This window comes from Balaenoptera ricei, chromosome 21 (genome assembly GCF_028023285.1).
Source record: "Balaenoptera ricei isolate mBalRic1 chromosome 21, mBalRic1.hap2, whole genome shotgun sequence".
Lineage (NCBI taxonomy): Eukaryota > Metazoa > Chordata > Mammalia > Artiodactyla > Balaenopteridae > Balaenoptera > Balaenoptera ricei.
This window is the reverse complement of record NC_082659.1, coordinates 33,672,140-33,699,022: the sequence shown is the minus strand read 5'-3', so window position 1 is coordinate 33,699,022 and position 26,883 is coordinate 33,672,140. Positions and strand designations below refer to the sequence as shown.

At 50.4% G+C, this 26,883-nt stretch overlaps 1 protein-coding gene across 1 annotated transcript; it reads left to right on the top strand.

Annotated features, from left to right (window-relative positions):
• The first annotated feature begins 2,903 nt into the window (after positions 1-2,903).
• Positions 2,904-26,207, top strand: PLAT (plasminogen activator, tissue type). The gene is made up of 14 exons (XM_059909385.1): positions 2,904-3,008; positions 13,809-13,906; positions 15,063-15,111; positions 16,709-16,846; positions 17,202-17,312; positions 17,624-17,798; positions 18,467-18,558; positions 19,752-19,926; positions 20,366-20,451; positions 21,326-21,521; positions 21,614-21,750; positions 21,888-22,028; positions 22,892-23,058; positions 25,374-26,207. The coding sequence occupies exons 2-14, from the start codon at positions 13,832-13,834 to the stop codon at positions 25,530-25,532; spliced, it is 1,701 nt and encodes a 566-aa protein (XP_059765368.1). The 5' UTR covers positions 2,904-3,008; positions 13,809-13,831; the 3' UTR covers positions 25,533-26,207.
• The last annotated feature ends 676 nt before the right edge of the window (positions 26,208-26,883 follow it).

Genomic DNA, 26,883 nt, shown 5'->3' with positions numbered 1-26,883 from the left:
TTTTTTTTTTTCCACAGGAATCTTGTGACTAAAATCAATGCTCCCATTGTCATCATAGCAGCCTCCCTACTCCCACTTTCCCCAGAATCTAGGAAAGAGAAAATCACGCTCATGCTTAGTAGGAACACAAAGGCCCGTTCCTAGGACCAGGATATTAACTGGCCTGAGTCATTTGGTTGTGTTTCAACAAAGCTCCGGGGGGTACCTGCTGGTGACCAGAAAACTCTCTCCTCTCTATCCGCAGCTCTTGGTCCACCTCAAGACCCCAGGCCCACACCCCCCCCCACCCCCCCCACCCCCACCCCCGGGCCCAGCAGACAGCTCCTCCCTACTGGAGACCACTTTGAAGGTTAACTGATCCAATTTGCATTTTAATTGGGGCCTTAAAACCTAAGGGATCGTGTTTCTCTTTTTAATTTAATTTTTATTTTATATTACAGTATACAGTGGTTGATTTACAATGTTGTGTTAGTTTCAGGTGTGCAGCAAAGTGATTCAGTTATACATACATCCATCCTTTTTTAGATTCTTTTCTCATATAGGATATTACAGAATATTGAGTAGAGTTCCCTGTGCTATACAGTAGGTCCTTGTTGATTATCTATTTTATATACAGTAGTGTATACATGTTAATCCTAAATTCCTAATTTATCCCTCTGCCCACCTTTCCCTTTGGTAACCATAAGTTTGTTTTTGAAGTCTGTGAGTCTGTTTCTGTTCTGTAAATAAGTTCATTTCTATCATTTTTTTAGATTCCACATATAAGTGATATCATATGATATTCATCTTTCTCAGTCTGACTTTTTAAAAATTAATTAATTAATTAATTAATTAATTATGGCTGCACTGGGTCTTAGTTGTGGCATGTGGGATCTTTTTTTTTTTTTTTTTTAGTTGTGGCTTGTGGACTTCTTAGTTACAGCATGTGGACTCTTAGTTGTGGCATGTGGACTGTTAGTTGCGGCATGCCTGCAGGATCTAGTTCTCTGACCAGGGATCAAACCCGGTCCCCCTGCATTGGGAGCATGAAGTCTTACCCACTGGACCACCAGGGAAGTCCCCTGACTTACTTCACTTAGCAGGATAATCTCTAGGTCCATCCATGTTGCTGCAAATGACATTATTTCATTCTTTTTTATGGCTGCATACTATTCCACTGTGTATATGTACTAAGGGATCATGTTTCTAAAGGTGAAATTGCAGGCACCCTGGCAGGGGTGGGGGCAGGGGTAGAATGGGGGGAGGACTCTCCCTACCCCCTCTTTAATCACATCCTGCCCCTCATCCCCTCCCCAGTAGGGTCTCTGCCCTGGCTTTCTGAGCCCTTACCCAGACTGCTGTCTCTATGTGATCTAAGCATTTAAATGGGATCATTCATCCTCTACAGGAGCCCAAATTAAAGTCCTATTACCACCTCCCTTCCAACCTGCTGAATAGAAATGCCAAAAAAAAAAAAAAAAAAAACAACCCTCCAAGCATCATCATGGCAAAGCATGTTACAGGAAAGTAGACCGTCTCGAGGCACAGCCCCTTCCCACTGCTGCAGCTTATCCGATGCTTGTCTGCAGATAATGCTTATCTGCAGCTTGCCTGGCTCCAATGTGCCAGTGTACCTGACTCGGTCCCCCATTGCCCCTTTCCTGTAACAGCCATTGGCGGACCTATGGCTTGATAAAAATATGGAAAAACAGTTCAACATTGCCCATGCCTGACTTATTTTCCAACCTCTAAAGCAGCTCTCATCACTTGACAAATATGAGCATAGTAAGGATCAGAATACGGGACATCTGGCCAGTCAACCCACACTTTCCTCATACAGCCTCCTGCGCCCTCTCTGGCATCCTTTCTCTTACTTCTCTCTCTCCATAATGGTGCCTGGTGTTGGCTAGACATCGGCATAACACATGCCACCGACTGCACCCTGGGATGTGCCAGGGATCTCGTGTGCAGTGTCTCTCTCTAATCCACACATGACCTCAGATGAGAAAGCTCAGCGTCATTGAAAAACTTGACTGAGGTCACATCCCTCATTCCTGATAGAGATGATTCAAGCAACGCCTTTTCCCCTACACGGTGCGCCCTTATTTTTGAGTCCTCTGCAAGGGGTTACCAAGTCCAACGGGGGCATTTACATTTAACAGCAAACTCCAGAACGCTGAAACGCTTCCCCAGTGTCAGGGGTGGGGGTGGGGGGGGAGGGGTGGAATTTCCGGCGCGCGCAGCCACGTTTAGGCAGAGCCTCGGCTCAGCGCCCGAACCTGTATCCACAGCCCAGCTGGAGACCTCGGGAGCCGAAAAGACCTCAGCGACCGCGGATTCACTTTACAGAATGATTTCCCCCAAGATGACAGAGCTGGGGAGTGGCTGATTCCAGGCTGCGGCACTTTCCACTGCAGGTGAGCAGGTGGTGCCCTCCCACCTGTTACCTGTGTCCCCACCCCCCAGGTGCTCCAGCTCTGGTATTTCCTCTGCCCGGAGGGCGGCTGGTCCACCAGTCTAGCCGTTCCAACCTCTTGTGTCCGGAGGGGCAGAGTTAACTGCTGGACATTCCAGAAGAACCCTGTCCCCTCCGCGTGTGTTTGTTTAGAATTGTAATCGCCTATTTTCCCATCGCGGGGCTTAGAGCTAGCAGATCCTCAGGGTCCCTTTAGGAGACGAGGCTAGGATTCTTCAGGTCCCGTCCAATTCCCAAATTGCTGTGATTCAAAGACATCAGGACCGTGAATAATCAGCCTGGCCTCCAGCCAGGATGGGCCGTGCTGCTTCCCTGGGGAACTTCCTCCCCCTCGTTATACAAACAGGCCCGCCCTGGTTTGGCTCCTGCAGCCTGGTCCACTGGGCATCCTCCCGCCGCAGAGAAGCCCGCCCACCCGGGGCCACTGACCCCACCCACTGCCTTGAAATTTAAAGGAGGCGGGAGTTGTGCAGGGAGCGCAGAGCCGAGGTCCTGCAGAGCCTGGGGCTGAAGAGGACGCCTCTGGAAGGAAGGGAGAAGGCTCGCGGCGGTGGTAGGTTGGATTCTGCGCCTCTCTGCACCCCAGCTCTCTTAAAAGTCTTTCTGAGCCAATGAAGGAATGTCTACACCGAGGGGCCGACTTTGTAATTCAGGCCAAAAGGGGATTAGCTAGAATCCTCGTCCAGGGGGAGATTTGTTTTTGAATGTGCATCTCGTTGGGATGGGCTGAAGTGTTTGCAGGGGCCAGGTCGTCAGGGGAAGAGAGAGGATAGAAGGGTTGTGTTTCCCGGAGAGGAAATCTCTGCTTGCAAAGGGGAAAGTGAAAAGAATGATACAGAAATGCTCTGAATAGTCAATGGGCACACCTTATGACTCACGGGCAAGAAATGTGAAATGGGTTGATGGGGTTAGAGCCGGGAGGGTCCCTTGTGTGTGGGGGGTGTCTGAGCCCATGGGGAAACTGAGGCTGGGCTGGGGAGTGAGTGAGTTGCCCACAGAAGATTCCCCGGGAGGGAAGTGCTGGGCGAGAGAAGTGGAGGACAGTCCCAGGGAGGCCTCTGATCTCCCTCCTCGTCCCCCACCTCCATGGCAGGTTTTGTCCTCTGGTTTTTTGCCTGGGGTGCAAGAGGTGGGGCTCTTGGAGGACTTTTCAATTACAGGGGAAAATAACAGCAATGTCTTCTATTCCCAGAGCACTCTGCAGGGACCATATCAGGCTCTCTAGGCTTTCAGTGTTATTATCTTTATTTTCTTAACCTCCCAGGGAGGGAGGGTAGGAGGCGAAGGGAAAGGAAGGAGCTCTCAGGTAACTGATGACAAACTCAAGCCCAAAGCCGTGTGGTAGTGATGACTGGTGTGGATAGCAATGGTGGTCTCCTGCAGCAGCTGGCGGATGACAGAAAAAAATTACGTGTGTGTGTGTGTGTGTGTGTGTGTGTATGTGTGTGCAATCCCATGAAGAAATTCTGAAACACAACCGTTAAGTGGAATTCCCTCAAAAGGACTTCCTAGCAATTCTTGCCAGTGGACAGGAGACTCATCCCGGGATCTAGACACTGACTGGTCCAGAATCAATAGATGACGGTCAGAGTGAGCTGCCGGGTAAGTGCTTCCTGTGAGAGCAAAGCCAGACGGGGCACCAGCAGAGACGCCGTGAATATTGAAATAGAAATAGCTCCATCCTACCCATCAACTGATTCCACCTAAAACGTTCTCAGAGACACCAGCCTTGAATTGCTCTTGTCATGAGCAGGTGAGAGGCTGCTCTCTGCCTGAATGGCTCAGTCTCTGTGCAGACTCTCCAGGACCACCTCAGTTTATTTTGTGGATCCCCATATCAGAGTCTCCCAGTGATGGTGCTGGTCTCAGGTGCTTCTGCACCAGCCTGGAGAAGTTCCTGATTCGAGGGCAAGATAAATGATCCCGTTACTAGTTTTTGCTCATGGAGGCGGAACTCTTGGACCTGGGGACCTAGCATGTTGGTGAGCAGGGCTGGTGACCAGTATATTTCAAATGATTGTAACAAGCAACCCAGCCACACCCCTGGTGTTGTGACTTGAAGCCACCATCACCATGTAAGGTTTTTGTAAATGGGTGGCCAGGACCACAGAGCATCTGGGAAAGTTACAACCCAGGTGAGGTCTGTCACTAATCCACCTACAGGAGTTCCTCTGGTCCTGGGGTTTTACAGCAGTGTAAGGGGCCCTTTGGCTAGATGATCATTTGGGAGGAGCAGTGCTGGCTTTAGATCTTCCAAAGATTCCAGAGTTTGGGCAGGTTGTTTGGATCAGAGGTTGAGGTAGCAGCATGATTCATGGAATTAATAGTGGGCTTAGTTCCAGTCAAAGTTCAAAATCCATGTGCTTCTCTGAATACCGAGTATCTGGTGGGGAGGAAACATTTGGGTTTTGAGCTAAAGTGTTCAGTTTCGATGACTCTTTGGCATCTGCAGTCTCAGAATAAAATTCCTATTTTCTGCGAGTGATTTTCAGCTCTGTTTTGATAAGATGGCCAGAATAGACAATGAGTGACCAGAATATTCTGTCCATTCCTTCTTTGGGCCATTCACTTTGCACGGAGAAAAATGCTGTCGGTAGTTTCAGGTGGTAAACCTCACCCTAGTCAACCAGCTCACAAAACCAAGTGGTGAGTCTCCAGTGAAGCCAGATAAAAAGCGAGGATGATTTAGACTCATGGAAAGTTCCAGCTAGAAAGAATCCTCAAGACCATCTGCCCTGGCTCAACCCCAAGTCCAGCTACATGGTCTCCTGCTGTTGGCTTAGGTGTCTATTTACATATAAGGACAGCACATTCTTTTAGTGATATTTTGTGCATTTTACATTCCACTTTCCTTCCTGGGAAAAAGACTTCTGTAGAAGGGTGTAGAGGGAAAGATAAGCCTTTTGATCGCCTGAAAGTTAAGACCTATGATGAAGGGAAAAGGAGCCAGGTGCTGAGCCCATAGCAGGCATTTCATAAACAGTCTTTGAAGGCACGACTCAGGCAAGCTCTGGTTCTGATCGTGATTCTCCAGGAAATGCCAGCGGCTGTTCTTCCCGTGGAACTGCTGCAGTCGAGGGTCCTTAGCAGCTGCCCACTCCATCCATACCAATGGCCGTGATCTGAAAGGTGAGCCTTGGCCATGGGCTCAGCTGAGCTGCAGAGGAGGGCTACGTGACGCTCCTGATACATACACAGGGCTTGGAGAGGTTTGGCCTGATTCCACCTGGAGCCTCTGAAAGACCACTTCAAGGTCAGGCTGAACCCAGATACTAGGAGATCTTTGTATTAAGAGCCTTTTTTGTTTCTTATATAGTCACAAGGATTCCTTTAACTTACAATTACACATTAGGGAATCCAAGTTGAACTCGTCCCCCAAGGCCCCTACATCCCTAGGACTCTTGGGCTTTCCAAGCCACACTTCCTCCTAGGGACGCCCTCAAAGGGAGAGCCTGGGGTGTGTGACTCAGACTCCTTTGCCCAAAGAAAGGTGTTCGTGCTGAGTTTTAAGAGGCTCTGGCTGCTTGCTGCCGCTACCCGGGGCCCCGAACGATGGGCCCATCTTGGGGCTGTGCTTTGCCAGCGACACCTCTCCAGTGCCTGGCTCACTCCTGCCTTTGTTCGACAAACAGCTTGTATAGTGTCCATTCCAGAAAGCCCACTTCGACCAGCGCCCACCTCAACAAGCGTGACCTGCATCCCCTCCTTCACATCCCAGCAGGACCCCTTCTTCCTCTGTGTGCCCACCTTCCACCCACCCGACCCCCGCATATCACAGCACCGATCTGCGGGGTGTTTTTGTCTAGTTACTTGTCTGTCGCCTTCCTAGACTATGAGGTTTTGTGGATGGAGCGTATGTGTCTTTATACCACAGAGCCCATGCCTGGTGCATAGCTGGTGCTCAGGTTTGTTGGTGATACGCAGAGTAAGTCATCACCTGTGAATTCAGGAAGAGAGGAAACCAGAATGAGCCAGGGCTCGGGTCAAGGTGGATGGGATGGGGGATCTGATGGAAGCCAGGAGGATGGCACCCAGGAGGCTCCCAAGCCCCTTGGTTAGAGACCTCGGCAGAGGCAGTTCCTTGAAGGCGGCGGGAGGGGCTCGGCAGGACGCTAAACCCGGTATCCTACTATGAATAATGTAAAACAGAAAGCCCACCGATAACTGGTCTCTGCTGGTTATTCACATGTGGTCATGTTCACACAAAAGAGGAATTTGTTTTATTTTGCAGCAAGAGCCAGTGTCTGCCACCTGGGCTGCAGAGAGAAAGGGGAGATCTGGTTTGGTTTGGTTTGGTTTTCTGAGAAGCTCCAGTTTCCTTATTTTTCTTGCCTAATGTCTCTGGTTTTCAAACATTTGCATGGTCTGCATCAGACAGCCCTTATCAGTACTGAGGGCCTGACCTTCCAGCTGCCTTGGCCGCGAACTCCACCTTCCTCTCAGAATCCAGAGTGGCCCTGGCATGTGTGGTGTAAGTAGGCCTGGGAAAGGTGAACAAAAACACAGATTGAAAATAGGATAAAAGACATTACCCCATAATCCAGGAAATAAGGGCTCCAGTTAATACTGATCTGTGCACGTAGCTGAAGGGCATGAAACTTGACTTCAATCATAAAGAATCCAGTTACAGGTTATCGCAAGATCTCCAGATGATCTAGGAGACAGGATTTGGTATTAACACTTGAACTTGATGATGACCCCATAGAACTTGGCTTCCTTTCTAGTCAACGTTCCAAGCAGAAGCTGTAAACTTTGGCGCTCCCCCGTCCAAAGGGCGCTCCTGGCAGCAAGTATTGTACAGTTAACTCTGCTGTGTGCAGGCCGGTAACTGGGGGCTTTACCGGCTTCTTCGCTAATTGCCATCACAGTGAGGCAGGGTGGAAAGGACTAGCCCATCAGAAAACCGGGAACCACATACAGTCTGTAAGCGGTGGTTAGAGTTTGAACTAAGGCCCCAGAGGCTATGCTCCCTGCATGCCAACCAGCAGCTCCTCTCCACAGCAACTCTGAGCACATTAACAACACGACAGTCCAGCATCAGGACCCAGTAAGAGTCGTGGAAAGAGCGACTGTTGGGTTTTCGGTAGAACCGGGTGTCTTGAGACCCTACTCCTCCCTTTACAAGACGTGTCACGTCAGAGCAAGTTCCTTATACTTTTTTGAAGTTCAATTCTCTCATCCGCAAACATGAGATAACAATATCGACTTAAATGATTCAATGGATGCCTGGTAAGGGGTCACAACTCCCGTACCAGGTGAGTAAGTGGCATTCATCCACACGCATTTCTCAAAAGTACGCTATCGCAGTCACTTTCACGTGAGCCTCATAAAACGTGGACAAAGTTCCGCATGTAGTGATACAAGGAAAGCCTCTGATCATTTTTTCCTGATTTACGTGTGTTGAAATCTGGAAGGAGACTGAAGAATTATCAGATGATTGCGTATTTCATTCCTTGTAGTGATGCTTGCTTTAGGGAGTGGAAGGAACAGGAGAAACTAGCTCATTGCTGAACAAGATTCTCCCTTAGATTACCGTTCGATTGCAGGTTTGTTGAGATTCAGACTTGGGGATGACATGTCCTTGCACTGACTCGTGAAGTTAGCTTTGCCAGCTGAACCTTCTGTTTTCTTTGCAAGGGTCTAAGTTTATCAGGAAAGGATTTCTTTTGTTTTTACTGTACAGGAGGCAGGATGGACTTCTATTTTCCTAGACCCACAACTGTACTCCCTGAGTTCCTCCAGATAAGCAAGGTTACCTGGCAGACGGTGGAGAGGTGCGGCAATGGCAATGCTCAGGACAGATTGTTCTGAGTAGGTTGATGTCGTATAAAACTTGACACAGGTCATGTGCCTATATTTTGAAGATACTTTGCAGGGAATTCTGCCCTGAGTAACAGAGTGGAGATGGGAGTGGATGGTGCCACGAGAGGATTTTTATCCTATTTACCTCATTGGAATCAATCCAGTTAGATAAGAAACAGAATCCTCTCTTTTTCCTTAGTTATAAAGAGTTCTGTTCAGGAAGAGAGGAAATAAGCTTTGGCACATAGAAAATTACTTTTTTAAAAAAAATTTTATTGGAGTCTAGTTGATTTACAGTGTTGTGCTAGTTTCAGGTGTACAGCATAGTGATTCAGTTTATATATATATATACACACATTCTTTTAAAGATTCTTTTCCCGTATAAGTTATTACAGAATATTGAATAGAGTTCCCTGTGCTATACAGTAGGTCCTTATTAGTTATCTATTGATATTTTTTATACAGTAGTGTGTGTATGCTGATCCCAAGCTCCTAATTTTTCCCTCCCCCCTCCATGTTTCCCCTTTGGTAACCTTAAATGTGTTTTCAAAATCTGTGAGTATGTTTCTGTTTTGTAAATAAGTTCATTTATATCATTATTTAAAATTAGATTCCACATATAGGTGATATCATATGATATTTGTCTTTCGCTGTCTGACTGACTTCACTTAGTATGATAATCTCTAGGGAAAAGCTAAGAATTGCTTCTGTGATGGCAGTTTTGGGAAATGGTTTTTATTCTGAGAGCATGAGCTCTATAAAAAGCAGGACCTGTATAGGTGGGACCAGAGCTACCAGGCTAACGGCTCCGGCCCCGGGCTCTGACGCTGGTCCAGACACAGGTGTGCTTTTGTGGGAGCTCAACTCCCTTTCCAAGGCCTGCTTCCTCCTCCCGTCTCACTTCATCTCTTGCCCTGACTTAGTGACATGCCTTTGCTGTTCCAAGGCGTTCTGACCTACTGTTTCTTTTCTAATTTGTTGGCATCCCTCCTGGGCATGGTGGTTGCCCCGGGGGTTGGGGGGGGGGGGAGGGGAGGGTGGGGCGGGGAAGGTGTTGTTTGTCTTAAGGTCCTGAGTCATTTTGGAGTATTGGTGTCCTTGGAGACTGACTTTCTCTTACACAGATTTTCAGAGAGAAGCTTTGCAAAGCAATAACAACCCAAGAATCCTCTTTACCAAAGATTAAGGTAGCAAACCTTGCACACTGGTGCAAAATTTGATAACAGTATCAATTTACCTTCATCTTTCCCTTGCAATTTCCGTGGTCCTCCAGCTTGCTCACGTTTCTGCCTTTTTCTTGCTGCCAAAAGTAGAAACTGCAAGTCCTCAAGTCCTTTAACTTCCAGGCAATTGCACTGTTTGTACCTAGAATCACAGAACTCGATTGATTGACTGCATTGGTCCAGACCTTTATTGCAGGTCACGTTATGGGATGTGGTTGAGTGTTTACCCGAAAGTACTAATCCCCATGTACAAATGTTTCACAGTTCACACAGCGTCTGTTCTCACAATAGAAACCACAGAATGTCAGCCCTGGAGGAAGCCTTGAGAGTCTAGCCCTCTTGGTTTTGCATCCCTAGGGGCAGATTTGATGTCTCAAAATATAGATGCTTTTTGGAAGGGCAGCACATTAATTTTTATGCAGTCACACCGTATGCAAATGAGCGTATCTGTTGTTTTCCTAAGAGCAGGAATTTCTAGGGGCAGGAGGACAGAACGGGTCATTGCAAAGGACAGTGAAAGACCCTGAGGACAACCCTCCACTGCATTTCCCCAGACCCTTCCTCTGGCTGTCCTGCTGCCATTCCCATGGCCTCACCCCACCCAGACTCCAGCCGTTACGAACTGGTGCCCATCAATCAGCATTCCCCGTGTCACCACTGCAGAAAGGAACCCTGTGCTTCTGGCTGGCGTGATTGGTTTCCCAGCCACAGTGGCACCCTTGGCTCCTGGAGGCTAACCCTCCCTCCTCCCTCGTTACCACACCATTGTTCTTCCCTGGAGCAGTCATCATTCACAGTTGTTCAGAGGTCAGAGAACAGAGTCACTTTGTCTCTGCAGCCAAGCAGGATCCAGCACCACTTCTAGGCAGGTCGGGGGACGCCCTGGAGTCAGAGGTTGCAGGCTGGTCCCACACAAGGATGCCTGCCAGCGCAGCCTGCGAATCCAGGCCACGCTTTATTTGCCACGTGTCCTGATGTTTCTAATTTGCACAGATTCTTTGTCAACTTGCCAAGCTCTGCATCTACTGAACTCCATCCGCTGAGAGGGTGCCTTTTGCAAATCTACAAAAATTGACTTTATGTGCCAGGGTGGGCCACCAGGGCTGGGGCCTTGGGACCGTGGGGACCACGGGCCTTAGAATCATTCCATACTCCCCGCCATACAGGGATGCTTCCAGTGACTCAGGGATTCTAGTCCCACAAAAGTCAGTCATCCTCATGGTCTTCTTTTTCCTTGTCTTTCCTCCGTTCTTCCCTCCTTCCCTCCTTCCTTCCTTCCCTCCTTCCTTCCTTCCCTCCTTCCTTCCTTCCCTCCTTCCTTCCTTCCTTCCTTCTTTCCTTCCTTTCTCCTCTTGCTTCCTTACTTTTTTTAGTTCTTTGATTCTGGGAAACTATTAAATACAGCAAAAGGAGAGGAGCACAGAAAAAAATGACAAGTTTTGCATTTATAAAATGAACCCCCAAAGGACTTCTTATGCTTATTGCTCAAATCCCCCGCTCCTACTGGCCTCACACGGGCAACCGGCACCTCTCCCTTTGGTGGGAGCTTGTGGTCCAGGGTTGAGGTCCACCCTGGCATGGACCCCAGGGTCCTGGGTCCAGTCTGCTTTTCTGGGGTCACTTGTTCTTTGTCCAGGTGCTGCCCCCTGACCTCCACACCCCCTGCCATCTCTACAAAGGCAAAACCAGGACACAGTTTTCCTGCTTCCCTCTCACTCCCTTGTCTTGGGAAGGCACTGCTTGTCTGCAGGCGGGATGACTCATTTCTTTGTCATCCTCTCACCCCACTTGGCCCGTCCAGCTGCTTCCATCCCCTTTGTGCAGCGAGGATGGAGCCATCATGTGGTGTGTGTGAGGCTCTTAGGCACTGGATCAGCTCCAGGCCCAGCAAGGCCAAACGAAGCAGAGGACTGATAACGACTGATAGAAGAGAGACAGGCTCCAACTGTCCCAGAGCAGAAGACAAAAATACACTCCTGCTGCTGATTCTTTAGCTGCAAAAGGGTCTGAGGCCATGCAGCTGTTGGAGCCTTTACACCCAGCCCGAAGTGCATCCCTCCCCCCACCTGGCTCCCCTTCCCCCATTCGTCCGGGGAATGCAAATGCCTTAATGCTCCACTTGTCACTTTGCAATTTTCCAGCATCTAGACTTGTGCTCCACTTAGGATGAGCCTGAGTTCTTGAAATTACACAGTAACTTGACGGGCATCCACCGCGTATGAGGGCAATGAACTTGCTGGAAGCCCTGGCTGGTTGGCAGGCGAGATGAAGAAGAATCAAATTCCCTGTTCGCAGGCTGGTTCATTGTTTCATTCAGAATTTGCTCGTAAAGTCCTGAGAGGGCAGAGCTCTCCCATCGCCAAGGCTTGGCTGAGATAATGCAGCTGGGACAACCTATAAACGTGAAAAATGATTAACAGCAGGAAGAGAGAGGGGGAATGTGTTTAAGAAGACCTATTTTAAAAGGTTATAAGTACTGGGTTAAAATTAAGAAGGGGAATTGAAGAGGAATTTGGGGAAATTTTGAGAAAGGGGAAATTCGAGGAACACTGAGCAAGAAATTCTGGAATGATCGCCTGTGATCAGAAGACTCCCCCGCGGGCTCCTGTTCGGATGCCCTTGACCCCCTAGTTCTTCCTTCTGAAACTGCCTGGAACCAGTGTGCTGCAACAAGCTTCCTGCAATGAGTGAGAAAAGGGCCCCCAAGCAGCGCACCCTGCCCCGCCCCGCCCTGCCCGGGAAGGGGCCCCGGGCAGGACGGACTGGAACAAAGACCCAGATCCTGGCTTCCTTCTGTTTCCTTCGCAGTAGGGGAGGGGCTTGCTGGCTGGCAGGACGCCCTCTGAGCCCGAGGAAAATCACCACCCAGACTGTCCGGCCCCCTCCCCTCCCCCCCCACAGCTCCGTGCCCTCCTCTGCCTGTCACCAGCGGCCCCGGAAGGTCACTGGGGCACAGAGCATCTCCCACCATCTCCCTCTATGTTTTCATCCTCGCTCTGAAGGGAGCTTGTGGTTGAGGGGACAGCACCTCCGACAGGAAAGGAGCCCGAGCCAGCGCCAGGGTCAAAGTCCCGGACGTCTCTGAATCCACGGGACCCTTCGGATGTTTGGGATGAGGGGGAGGGATGGCACCAGAGTTGTTGTGACTGAGGGGAAGTGAGTCAAGGGAAGAAAAGCCCTGATTTAATTCTTGCGGACGAGGGGGTAAGTGGAGCTGCCAGACCACAAAATAACACCCCAACCGACTAACCCACTTTGGGCTGCTGAGGGTGAGAGCACCAGGGCAAGGCACACGGAACCAAGGATGTGGGTCCAGGAAGATCTGAGTCCGATGACCAAAACCAGATGTCTCCCCTCCTTTCTGCAAATCTGCACTTCACGGGCCCCGTCTATAAAAGAGAGGCTGGTTTCCCGATGGAGCCGTGGGGCTGGCGGGGAGTTGGGGATGGGAGACTTTCCTTTGTTGGACAAGGAGGCGTGCACATTCTAAGTGGAAGAGCTCAGGCCATCTGAGGCAGGCTGGCTCTGAGATGTGCCAGCAACAAAATTCCTATGGTTTCCTCTAAAAAAGTCAGAGATGAGACATTAGTCAACCCCAGGGCAGCAACTGGGTCCATCTAGTCAACCCCAGGGCAGCAACTCACTTCAAGGGAAACCAAACCAGCACCCTGAGGTCCCAGGCTGCCAAGAAGTGCCAGAGGTGGTCTCAGCCTTCAGCCCACAGAAATGTCTGGGCAAAATCATCTTCCGGCAACCCATGTCCATCATCAGATGGATGGATAAACAAGATGTGGTCCATGCAGATGGTGGCATATTATCCAGCCTTAAAAAGCAAGGAAATTCTGACCCATGCTACCATATGGATGGACCTTGAGAGCATTATGCCCAGTGAAATAAGTCAGACACAAAAGGACAAACACTATATAAGCCCATTTATATGAGGTACCTGGAATAGTCAGATTCACAGAAATAGGAAGTAGGATGGTGGTTGCCATGGGAACGGGGAGTTCGGGTTTACCGGGTACAGAGCTTCAGTTTGGGAAGATGAAAGTTTGGAGATGGATGGTGGTGACGGCTGCACAACAATGTGAAGGAACTTAATGCCGCTGAACTTACACTTAGAAATGGTTAAAATGGTAAATTTTGTTATGTGTATTTTACCACAATAAAAAAGGTATGCGAGAAGAAGACACCATCCTTCAGACACTTGCCGTGGCCTCTCCTGCTGTGGGAGCCGACGCTGGGGGGCACTGGCAGACTCACGAACTGTGCTGTCCTCTTGGTCCTCTCACATCACACGGTTAAGGTTTCTTCCCCTCTTCTTCCAGAATTCAAGGGACACTCTGAGGAAATGATGAACGCTATGAAGAGAGAGCTCTTGTGTGTGCTGCTGCTCTGTGGAGCTGTCTTCAGTTCCCCCAGCCAGGTGGGTGTGCCCTCTTGTCTGTGCTGGCACACACCTGGACACACTCGCCTCGGTGGGCGACGCTCGGGGTCCAGGCTTGCAGCGGAACCCTAGGCACTCGTTCTGACTTGAGTAAACACTGCCTCTCAATGCCTTCTTTGGGGCTGTTTTTAAAGGATGTGTCTGAATGAATCCATAAAGTATTTATAAAAGACAGTGCAGGCGCTGTGAGCCATGGAGGCGGGCGAGCTGCCCGTGTACCGTGTACTATCTACTTGGGGTGGGAGCTACACAGCACACGTGCTCTCTGCAGATGCCTGGCAGCTCAGGGCATCGTTCAGGCCACGTGAGCGATGCCCGCACAGCAGGATTTTAGAGAAGGGAGAGTTGGGGCAGCTACCTGGAGGAGATGGGATTGCAGGGCGGGGCGGTACATGCAACCCCACTAACCCACATGTGGCTTTTTTTTTTTTTAATTAATTTATTTTTATTTTTGGCTGCGTTGGGTCTTCGTTGCTGCGCGCGGGCTTTCTCTAGTTGTGGCGAGCGGGGGCTACTCTTCGTTGCCGTGCGCGGGCTTCTCATTGCTGTGGCCTCTCTTGTTGCAGAGCACGGGCTCTAGGCGCACGGGCTTCAGTAGTTGTGGCATGCAGGCTCAGTATTTGTGGCTCGCGGACTCTAGAGCGCAGGTTCAGTAGTTGTGGCGCACAGACTTAGTTGCTCTGCGGCATGTGGGATCTTCCTGGACCAGGGCTCGAACCCGTGTCCCCTGCATCGGCAGGCGGATCCTTAACCACTGCGCCACCAGGGAAGTCCCCGGCTATTTTAATTTAAAATTAATTAAAGTTAAGTAAAATTTAAAATTCACTTCAGTCACACCACATTTGAAGTGCTCAGTCGTCACATGTGACCAGTGGCTACCGCATTGCACGGCCCGGATGTTAAACATTTCCATCATTCAGAAAGTCCTTTTGGATGGGACTAGTCTAGAAGGGGGGAAAGAATTAGACAGGAAGGCAGGTGATGGACATTCCACCTGGGCCCATTACCTGAGGGGGATGCTCTGGGCAGGTGGCCTCTGATTGGTGGGTTGATGGTGGTCTTCTGGTTTGACCACCCTTATTCCTGAGACACCCAGCATGTACTGACTCTTCCTCCGCCCCTGGTTTCTTTGCAGGAAATCCACAGGCGACTCAGGAGAGGAGCCAGATCGCACAGAGGTGGAGGTGAGATGTCACTGGGGTGGAGGCAAGTCAGGCTCAAGGTCAGGGTCGGGGTCAGGGTGCTCTAGGCTCCGGCGGGGATTTTTTTCCACGTGACCTGCTTACTCAAGATCCGTGAAGGTGAGACTCTGCTAAGATGCTTCTGTCCTGTCTCACCACTCACACAGGCTCTGAGGGGACAGGAACAGGTCCTCAAGGGGTCAGGATGCCTGGGGGTCGCTCGCTGCTGGGAGCCTGCAAGCCCAATGGCACAAAGGGAAGCGGCTTCGAATATTACACGGATGAGAACAGAGCCCAGAGAGACGGAGTGACTTGCCCAGGGTCACAGAGCCGCCGGGCCGCACGGTGCTGGTCCTCCAGGGCCTCTCCCTGGGCTGTGATCCCCACCGCCTCGCACTCCATTTAGCATCTTTGTTAACTAGCTTCTCTGTGCCTCTGTTCCTTCAGTTGGTAACTCAGGGATGACTAACCTGGGTTGCTTCACGGAAGCACTGTGGGAAGACCATCTCTGTGAGGCCGTGTCTAGAGTTGAGACTAGAAACCCAAGGAACATTCCCACTAGAATCCCAAGAATAAAACGTGCTCACGGCCCGATTGTCTTGACTCTGATCTAAAGAGCTGCAGGCCCCACTGCAGGTCCCAGATCATCCCTCCTCCCTCATGACCTACCTCTTTCGGGGCTGGAAGGCTCTGCAACACCCATTCAAGGTGGAAGTTTTCCCAGAGTGAGTCACAGCTTAACTCTCACTGCTTCCGCAGTCGGATAGCACAGTGCTTCCTGCAAGCGTACCCTGGCCTTGACGGCCCTCTAAAGGAACAGCAGTATTGTTGACAGTGAACGTATGTCACTGCTTCAATTCATTAAAAGTTAAAGATGTTTTAAGTTCGCATTCTGGGTTGCAAACAGAGAGAGAGAAAAAGGGAAAGTGTATTAATGAGAGTACTTCAACTATTTTCATTATACCAAAGTACTAATGGAAGTAGCAAATTTTCTGCACAGACTAAAATGTCAATTTTCTTTGTTTGGGACCAGAAATGCATCATCTCAGTGTGGTAATGCTAATATGGATCAAAAATTCTGGTAGGCAATTGTGTGCATGTGCATATTATTGATGAATTAAAATGAAAAATTAGAGTATTACCTAACAAATGTGTCTTGATAGATAAACTCTTTCAAAACAAGGGCCCATCAGAGGAAAAACAATAAAAGGGGTCTTTTTTATTGTTTTTCATAAGTGTATTTCATATTTCATTGAAACTAAAATAAGGAAATAGTAGAAATACACCATTATATTCTATTATATATTTCAAGAAAATAACTGATTTTCATAGGAAATTGAATGTAAAGATTACACAGTCATATGGAAAGCAATATTGGCACTGCCCCCTAATAAATTGAATCTGAAATTGTTTTTGAAAAATGAAAGGGGTCTTTGGTGACAAAATAAGGGGTATTTGTTGTCTTCTGGCTGAGAGCAAGGAAGGAATAAAGGACGTATTATCCCGAAAGTGAGCAGGATTGGCGGGTGGGGGAGGGGGGCATCACTGTCAGTTTGGGGTGAGTCGGGCCCTAAAGAGGCCGGCCTGTCTGTCGTTACAGTGACCTGCAGAGACGAGAAAACGCAGATGACGTACCTGCAACATGAGTCCTGGCTGAGGCCCCTGCTCAGGGGCAACAGGGTGGAGCACTGCTGGTGCAACGGTGGCCGGGCCCAGTGCCACTCGGTGCCCGTCAACAGTACGTGTCCACCCAAGCCAGGCTGTGAGCCTCGAGTCCAGTCTCACGGCCCCAGCCCTGTCTGTCACAGTCCCGGGCCTGTCTACCCTTCAAATGGGGCTGCAGGCATGCTCTGCCCTAGGCCAAGGTGCAGGTGCCGAGCAGAAATCATGAGGCCGTGAGCCTCAGTTTCCTCATCTGTAAAATGGGAGAACAGTCATACAGACTTCGTGGTCGGCTGTGAGGAGTCAATGAGTTCGTTTTTGTGACGTGCTCAGAATCGTGTGTGCGTGTAGACAGCACGCTTCAACTTTGACTCATATATTCTTGGGCTGCTTGGAAAGTAATTAGGGATTCCCTTGCTTCTACTTGACAGGTTGCAGCAAACCTCAGTGCTTCAATAGGGGGACATGTTGGCAGGCCCTCTATTCCTCAGAGTTTGTCTGCCAGTGCCCTGAAGGGTTCATCGGGAAACTCTGTGAAATAGGTGAGTGGTAGGTGGGTGGCTGTGAGACAGGGGCCCACCAGGGTGAAATCCCACCTGCAAACCTACCCAGAAAGGAAAGCAAGTGTGCAGTGACGGGGGAAGGATTGGGGTGGGATGGGATGGATCATCCGAGGGTGGTTAGGGCCTCGGGCACAAATCTGGAGCCTGGCGCGGTCCCCGTCAGCGGGGTGACCCAGTCACCCAAGCAGCTCAGCAGCTACTGCCTCAGTGGTTTGAGGTGAGATCCCCTTTGGAAACTAAATGACAGGAGGATTCACATGGGAGGTGTCGTGTGTCCTGTTTCCCCTCAGATGCCAGCGCCACATGCTACAAGGACCGGGGCATCACCTACAGAGGCAGGTGGAGCACAGCGGAGAGCGGGGCCGAGTGCGTCAACTGGAACAGCAGCAGCCTGGCCATGAAGCCCTACAGTGGGCGCAGGCCTGATGCCATCAGGCTGGGCCTCGGGAATCACAACTACTGCAGGTGAGAGGGCCGCCTTCCCCGCCCTGGAGGATCTTCTCTGCTGAGAAGCTGTCACAGTCGGGGAAAGACCTGCGTCAGCTCTGTCAGGGTTTCCAGGAAGTAATAGGAGATGTGTATACATAAAGAGATTTATTTTCAGGAATTGGCTCATGCGATTGTGGGAGCTGGTAGGTCTGGAATCTGTAGGCAGGCTCCCCAAGCTGGAAACTCAGACCCGAGTCGATACTGCAGTCCTGAGACAGAACTTCTTCTCAGCTTTTGCTCTTAGTGCCTTCAACTGATTAGATGCGGCCCACCCACACTTTGGAGGAGAATCTCCTTTACTTAAAGTCTGCTGACTGCAAATGTGAACCACATTGACCCAGCCCTTCCCAGCACCACCTAGGTTGGCATTTGATCAAACAACTGGGCGCGATAGCCAAGTTAGCCCATAAAGCTCACCATCACGGTGCACCCCTTGTCAACGTGGCAGCCACACGCATCTCCGTAAACCACACTTAATTTCCAAATAAAGACGATCACAAGGTCATACCTCCACCCAACACGATCTGACTCTCCTGTGTACGACAAACACGCGTAACTCTATCCCCGGAAGAGGTGCAGAGCCCTTGGCCCGAGAGGCGGGCCTCACTCTTCACCTCCCCTGGCCTTCCTGGCTGATTTTTCAGAAACCCAGACCAAGACTCAAAGCCCTGGTGCTACATCTTCAAGGCAGGGAAGTACATCTCCGAGTTCTGCAGCACGCCAGCCTGCGGCAAGGGTAAGTGCAGCCTCCCCACGGCCTCTGTAGCCTCACGGGGGGAAGGGTCTGGAGGACAGCGCTGACGGTCCTTCTGCAAACAAGGAGACAAAGGACTGAGCTGGTAGTTCATCATTTCAGTGTCAGAGGGAAGGAAGTCAAGAGGCTTAGGTCCTCACCCAGGCTTGGCATCTAACTAGCTGTTTGACCTTGAGCTGATCTCTGCACAGCTCTGACCCTCTGTTTCCTCATCAACAGAGAAGATGGGGCTGTTTCGGTGATTTCCAGTCCCTTTGAGAAGGCATGGAGGTTCTCTCTTTTTTGATTAATGGACCTGTTTCTCAAGATCTCTCTCTCTGTCTCTGTAAAGACTTTTAATGTGAGAAAATTTCCCAGATTGAAAAAACACTCAGTTACAAAAAGGTACTGTGAATTCAGTGGTGCTTTTGCAAATGGTGATGTTATTTATCACAAGAGTAGGGAAAATATGTTTTAAAGTTCTAAATATACATGTACAAAAATGGTGTACATTCAGTCTACAGGTGACGCTGATATTCCTGTGAATTTAAGAACTCTTTAGAGTAACTCTAAAGCATCCTCCCCACCCCCCAGCTCTGGTATAAATTGGGAGTCACTGGTCGCGATGATCTTAAAGGTCCCTTATCACTATGCTATCTGTGCATGGTAGTATACTTTGTCAGTTTCAAGTGGGGAGAAAAGACGGTAAAATGGGACAAATACGCAGCATTTGAAGGTTCATACTCTCCCTTCCTTCCCAAGTCCAACAAATCCTTCAGGTCCCTAGCAGACAATATCTGAGAAAACTGGGCCTGCCCACGTGTCCCCCCATTGAAGCACCCAGGATCCCAGCAGCCTGTCAAGTATACACAAGAAGCCCCTAATTGCTTTCCAAGCAGCTCCAGGAATAATCCCCACTGGCTGAACTCAGCACCCTTTCCTGCCGAACCTGAATATCCCTCAGAGTCTCTGTTAACACAGCCATAAGGAAGCCACAGCCCATGATGGAGGCTGGCACCGGATGGAAGCCACTTACCACCCGGTGTGAAAGGGCTTGAAGGACAGAAAAGGGTGGTGGGCTGGCTGCCTTGGGTGTCCCAGGCCGGCAGCTCTGCTTTAGGCCCTGCTGCAAACCCCACCTGCCTGCTTTAGCATTTAAGTGGCTTTGTTTCAGTTTGAGATTTCCTGTGTTCCAGAAAAAGATGGGGACTGCTACCAGGGGAAGGGGCTGGCATACCGCGGCACCCACAGCCTCACCGCGTCTGGGGCCTCCTGCCTCCCGTGGAGTTCCATGATCCTGATGCGCAAGATTTACACCGCCTGGAAGAGCAACGCTCAGGCCCTGGGCCTGGGCAAGCACAATCACTGCCGGTGCGCGGCGCAGGGTCCGGGGCGTCTGCGCAGAGGGCGGGGTTGGAGCGGGATGGGAGGGGTCTGATGCTGAAAGTTACATGAAAGACCCAGTGGGTGGGAGGGAACCATGGATGTGACCCAGCCCAACCTATTCATTTGCACTTGTCGTGAAAAGGAAAGTCCTCCAGTTTCTTGACCCAAATCCCATGTTAGAGGGTCTTTCCTGTGCCGTCCTCACTTGGCCCCTTTGTTCCATCCTAAGAGTCTTCTCCTGGCACAGCTGGGAGATGAAGACGTAATGTTAATGACAGAAGAAAAAAGTTACAGTCATTTCCCTTTGGTGGGATCTGCGGCTGAGCCCAGCCCGGGGCTCAGGGTCCTCCTTCCCAGCTGGTCAGCCTTCCCCTCTCTTCCCTGGCTTGTGATGTGGTTGGAAACCTTCCCTCCTTATGACTAGGAACCCAGATGGGGACGCCCAGCCTTGGTGCCACGTGCTGAAGGATCGCCAGCTGACATGGGAGTATTGCGACGTGCCCCAGTGTGGTAAGGCCAGCTGTGGCCACCTCCCCGTGCCCAGCCTCATTCCTGACCGTGTCCTCTGCCGCCTCCCGTGTCTTCCAGGCTGCTCTCCCGCCTTCTCCCAGAACCCAGTTAACACAGGGGGATGGGGTTACCCAGAGGGGGTGGAGACCGAGAGAAATGCAGGTTGGCACACTTTGCTAAAAAATGAAACTTTAGAAATCGTCTGAGAACCGATTGTTATTACTCGGTTCCTGTGAACACACAGATCAGCCAGACTGTTCCTCAGGGCACACATGCACATAGGGTTTAACTGGGCAGGTAAGACACAAACTACCAGCGAACTCATGACCAAGGTCACGCATGGCGCATCCTCAGCGGGCAGTACCAGTGGGCTGGCAGTATTAGGAAAACTTCGTGAGGGGGCAGGCTGTCCCATGGGCCTGGAAGGATGGGTAAGGCTGAGTCGATGGGAAAGCAACGGGGTAGACATTCCCCAGGAAGAAGCTGCAATGCCTCGCTATTTCTCAAGCCAGGAAGTGGCTGCAGGAAAAGCGTAGAGGTAACAAAGCGTCGCAGACGGACCCCCGGCTGTGGAGTCAGATCTGGGTTCTAATCCAGGTGCCACTGTGACCTCGGCAAAAAGGCCCCAGCCTCCCTGAAGCTGAGCGCTGTGAGGGTTAAGGATAGTGTCTATACAGTGCTTAGCTCGTCCTGGATCCTCGCCACGTGCAGGCTGTGGATTCATTGCCGTGGAGATGGCTCCATCCCTCTGTACAGCCTGCAGAAGCGCAGCCGGGGGTAGAAACCCGGGTCCCAAGACGAGACACCAGGATGGGGCTCAGGGACCTCGCCCAGGCCCACAGGTCTGACCCCGGCTCTGCCCTCCCCTCCCCAGTCACCTGTGGCCTGAGACGGTACAAGCAGCCCCAGCTCCGCATCAAAGGAGGCCTCTTCGCCGACATCACCTCCCACCCGTGGCAGGCCGCCGTCTTCGTCAGGAACAGGAGGTCCCCAGGAGAGCGGTTTCTGTGTGGGGGGGTCCTGATCAGCTCCTGTTGGGTGCTGTCGGCCGCCCACTGCTTCCAGGAAAGGTAGGGATGAGAAGCCGGCGGGCCCTCCTCCTCTCTAAGGCCTTAGACCAGGCCCATTAGAGAAGAGCAGCCTTGAGCCGTCTCTCCATCAGGTATCCTCCCAACCACCTCAAGGTGGTCCTGGGCAGGACGTACCGGCTGGTCCCTGGGAAGGAGGAGCAGACGTTTGAAGTAGAAAAATACATCGTCCATAAGGAATTCGATGATGACACTTACAACAATGACATAGGTAAGATGTCTGGCTCTCCCTGCTGCCGTGGGAACTCCAGACTCACACGTGTGCAGTCCCACCTCCTCCCCCCAGGCCCCCGCCCCCTCCCTCCTCTCCCCTGACATCCTCGCTCTCTTCCTCGCCCCCCCTCCCAGCACTGCTGCAGCTGAAATCGGACTCACTGACCTGCGCCCTGGAGAGCAACGCCGTACGCACCGTCTGCCTCCCAGACGCCGGCCTGAAGCTGCCGGACTGGACAGAGTGCGAGCTGTCTGGCTACGGGAAGCACGAGGCCTGTGAGTGGGAGGACATCTCGGCCCCGTCCTGTCCGTGTGGGGGTGGACCGGAGCACAAGTGCTGACCAGAGGGAGGAAAAAGTGGTCCCACGAGTGTCCACCCTCGGGACAGGCGCCGCCGCCGTGACCGTGACTGTGAGGGCAAGTTCCTGCCTAGCGAGGCCCCAGCGTCTGCCCTCCCAGCCTCACAGGGTGGCCATGCAGGTCAAGAGGGGTCTGAGTAGCACAAGGGTTCTAAGAGCCTAAGATTTCAAGGAGGCTTTGATAAGAAGTGGAGTGAGCATAGTTAAGGGGGTGGGGTGGCTGGACTCTGCCGTCGGGTAGCCCTGAGTTCAAATCCTTGCCCTGCACCTTGCAAGCAGTGTGATCCGGACATGGATTTTTATTTCATGATGCTCCAAGCCTCCGTTTACTCAGTGGCAAGAAAAGGATAGATTATGGGGTTTAAATGAGATCTTAGATTAAGCCAGTGGTTCTCAACTGGGGTGATTTTGCCCCTCAGGAAACACTTGGCAATGTCAGTTATTATGACAACTCAGGATGGAGGTTTATACCAGCCTTTAGTGAGTAGAAGCCAAGGATGCTGCCAAACATCTACAATGCACGGGACAGCCCCCTGCAAAAACATTATCTGGCCCCAATGCCACTCGTGCCGCTGTCGAGAAACCCTGGGTGAAACTCTATGAAACTGCTGTTTCTGTAGGTCAAAAGAATAAAATATTGGCCATTTCATAGGATTCAACTTAATACGTGTAAAAGGTTGATAAACGTTAGCTCTTATTGGAAAGTTCGGCTTTCTCTTTCCAAAAGGTTTATAAATAACTTTCCCTAAAACCACAAGATGCCTTCCTCCTCTGTTGCAGCTTCTCCATTCTTTTCCGAGCGCCTGAAGGAGGCCCATGTCAGGCTGTATCCATCCAGCCGCTGCACTTCCCAGTATTTGTTCAACAGGACTGTCACCAACAACATGCTGTGTGCCGGAGACACACGCAGCGGTGGGGACCAAGCAAACCTACACGACGCCTGCCAGGTAAACACGAGTGTCTCTCCTCCCCTGAGCCTCCCCCTCCAAGGGCAGAAGTGCTCCTCGGCCGACAGGTTCTTAACCAAGAAAAACAGTGATAGCGGAAAGGAGAGATTCATCTCAGTGAGGTGCTGGGGATCTAGATGAGGACCTCAGAGAATAAAGCAACTGGAGCAAGGTCAAAGTCACCCAAACTCAAGAAATCTAAGCTGCAGGAAATCTCCCCAGTGTCTGCACCGGAGCTGCCAGCTGGTACAGGATTTCCTGTAAGCCCAGGCAATTAAATGACTATCAAAGTGATGGATAAAGCAACACAAATTAAGACATCTTTGACTTCTGTGGGAGCTGGGGAACTGGAGTCCATTGTGTAGAGGGGGAAGGAGGAATGGCAGCTTCCTGGGAAGTAGGACACAGATGATTTGTGAGATAAGTTTTAGGAACTCAAGTTCAGCCCTCAGATGAGGGTTTTCCCCTGGGAAAGCGCACTCTTTTGGGGTCTCTGCGTTAGCATTCCTATCAGAGCTAGTACGTACTTGTATTTCATGATAACTTGGGTGTAAGACACAGACCAACCCGTGTACTTAGGACCTAAATAGAGCCAAGGAGCCGTCCGTGCTGGGCTGTTTTCGTGCCCACAGTGTGCCGGGCTCCCCCCTGAGTCTGGGGAGGAGTGGATGGAGACAGCAGGGCCGGGCTCTTGCACTGAGGACTGTAGGCTTAGTTCTCATGCGGAGACCACACCAGCATCTCCCCCTCTTGGCTCCTTGAGAGCCTCTGGTCCCTCTTGGAAAGGTTTTTTCAGACACCTCCACCACCTAGCTCGACAGTCATTAAAAGGTTGTATGCAAGGTGAAACCATGATCTATCAGCTAGGGTTACCCACCGGGTGCTTGGCCTCCTTAATCAATGGAAATTGATCAGAGGCCTGACGAGAAATTCAGGCAAGGCTTTACTGGGGACCCTGCAGCTGCAGGGGGGAGCGAGAACAAACAACAGGTTCCCTTGCTCACCTGCTCGCTGAGGGGGGGCGAGCTGGTTCCTTATACGAGGAGAGGGTAGGGTCGGGTCCAGGGGTTGGGCAGGAGGCGGGGCTTAGGTGGTCTGCCCACCCCTCAGGTGGTGGTGTGTGCAGGGGGCATGCGCAGTACCCTGCTTTTGCTCCCGGCTCTTCAGAAGTGGCAGTTGAGTTTTTTTGGTCTTTTGTATCTTTTTGTCTATAATTTGCCCCAACTGTGCATGCACACAGCTATTTTTAGTCCCATACAGTTTCTTTGTATTTTATTGCTCCAGCAGAGGTGTATCCAGGTGCAAGCATTGCAGCCAAGGGTCCCAGGTCCCAGCCTGTCTCACTAGCAGCAAGTTAAAAACGAAACCAGAAATCATTTCGATTCAATAAGACAACAACAGCTAACAATTACCAGGAGTTTTACTAAATGCCACACATTGTTCTCAGAGCTTTTCAAACTTTCTCTCAATTAATTCCCATAACCTTACAAGGGAGGCAGTATGATTTCTATTTTAGATTATTATTATTCAGTATCATTCAAGTAAGAATACTGAAGCCCAGTTAGCCTGGGGCTTCACAGCTAGTAAGTGGTGGAGTTACAGCCTGGGTGGGGACCTGAAATGTCCAAGCAATGACCTCAATTCTGCTTTACCACGTAGCTACAACCTGATTCTGTAAAGGCCCAAGGTCACGGAGATAAAATTTCCCTCCCCGAACTGAGCACTTTGAAGAATACATAGGAAGGGCTTCCCTGGTGGTGCAGTGGTTAAGAATCCGCCTGCCAATGCAGGGGACACGGGTTCGAGCCCTGGTCCGGGAAGATCCCACATGCCGCAGAGCAACTAAACCCGGGCGCCACAACTACTGAGCCTGTGCTCTAGAGCCCACGAGCCACAACTACTGAGCCTGTGCTCTAGAACCCACGAGCCACAAGTACTGAGCCTGAGCTCTAGAGCCCACGAGCCACAACTACTGAGCCTGTGCTCTAGAGCCCGCGAGCCACAACTACTGAGCCCATGTGCCACAACTACTGAAGCCCGCGCGCCTAGAGCCCGTGCTCCGCAACAAGAGAAGCTACTGCAGTGAGAAGCCCGCACACCACAACAAAGAGTAGCCCCCGCTCGCCGCAACTAGAGAAAGCCCGTGCGCGTGCAGCAACAAAGACCCAACGCAGCCAAAATAAATAAAAATAAAATAAATAAATTTATTAAAAAAAAAAAAAAAGAGTACATAGGAACACTACAAACATTCACCCTAACCTCCCCCCAAAGAGTCTGCATTTTTGCAAACAGCTGACCTGTTCTCCCTTCTGCAGGGTGACTCGGGTGGCCCCCTCGTGTGTATGAAGGACGACCACATGACCTTGGTCGGCATCATCAGCTGGGGCCTGGGCTGTGGCCAGAAGGGCATCCCGGGCGTGTACACCAAGGTTACTAATTACCTGGACTGGGTTCGGGACAACACACGACCATGACCAGGGGCACCGGTTCCCTGCATCACGGAGACCCTGCTTCCTTCACCTCAGAGGATGCACTGCGGCGGGGGCTTCTTCACGCAGCACAAGTGGGGGAGGATGGATTTCCATAGGTACTTTCCGTTTTGGAAGTTTTCAGGGCTTCAGGTCTGAAACGTACTCTGTCGGACGGGAAGAGGGGTGAACGCCAGCCCCTCCTGGAATCCCAGTCCCCGGGGCAGAAGCCCACCTCCTCTGTCCACGTGAGCAGCTTTGCAAACGGGACCGCAAAGGTGAAAGCGTGTCTCAGTAGGCAAAGATAACTCGATCCTTCAGGAAAGAAGGGTTAGAAATATTCTATTAGGAATAGAATGTCTATTTCTAGTCACAAGGAAGCCCAGCAGGAGCTTCCTAATAAGGGATGGGCTGGCTGGCCAGATCACGTTCCTCAAATCCAGCCTTCAAATCAAGTGTCGGGTTTTCCCTTTCTCCGGCTATAGCTCTTGGAAGGAATCCTGTTGTGTAGAGTGTAATTCTTTCTCCTTTATAAATCTCATCATAGGACAGGAGACATGTATCATTTTAATAACTGATAAACTAGGCTCTAACATATTTATATCAGTTCATTTTTGTTTATACTCTTATACCTGTATGATACTGTACTGGAGTAATAAATTCTGATATATTTTTCACATATTTCCCCCGAATCAGAGTGGAATCGTTCTGTTACATGCAGTATCCCACAGCTTTTATTCGTGTTACTTGTGTCCACGTTCTTTGACTCGTTGGAAATATTTCCTTTCATTCATTCAGAATAGCTGCGGCATACAAGGCCCTGTGCCGGGTGATGTAAATGGTACAGAGGGGGAAGAAAGGAGCTCTTGGTTTGACAGGAAGGTAGGGATTTAGAGAAATAAGAAGGCTGAATGGAGATGGACCACAAAATAGCAGACAGAAAGTTTTACTGAAATTCAGCTGCAGGAAAGATTCAAGAATCTTTGAATTCTTGAGACGCAAGAGGGAGGAGATTATATGTATATGTACAGCTGATTCACTTTGTTATAAAGTAAAAACAGAAAAATTAAAAAAAAAAAGAATCTTAAGGAAAAAATAGAATTAGGTAGGCTTTTCAAAAACTGGGCAAGATTTGGGCTGGTGGAGAGGGGTGGGAAAGGCATTCTTTTTAAAAATATTTTTGAAATTCTATTTTATTGAAGTACAGTTGATTTACAATGTGGTTAATTTCTACTGCACAGCAAAGGGATTCAGTTATACATATATACACGTTCTTTTTCACATTCTTTTCCATTGTGGTTTGTCATAGGATATTGAATATAGTTCCCGAGGCAAGGAATATCACCGCATGAAAATC

Bases quoted from the DNA above. Each gene is read 5' to 3' on its own strand.
- PLAT (XM_059909385.1), top strand. From the start codon at position 13,832: ATGATGAACGCTATGAAGAGAGAGCTCTTGTGTGTGCTGCTGCTCTGT. The intron at 16,847-17,201 runs GTACGTGTCCAC...TCTACTTGACAG, and splicing joins CCACTCGGTGCCCGTCAACA to GTTGCAGCAAACCTCAGTGC. The intron at 21,751-21,887 runs GTAAGATGTCTG...CCCCCCTCCCAG, and splicing joins CACTTACAACAATGACATAG to CACTGCTGCAGCTGAAATCG.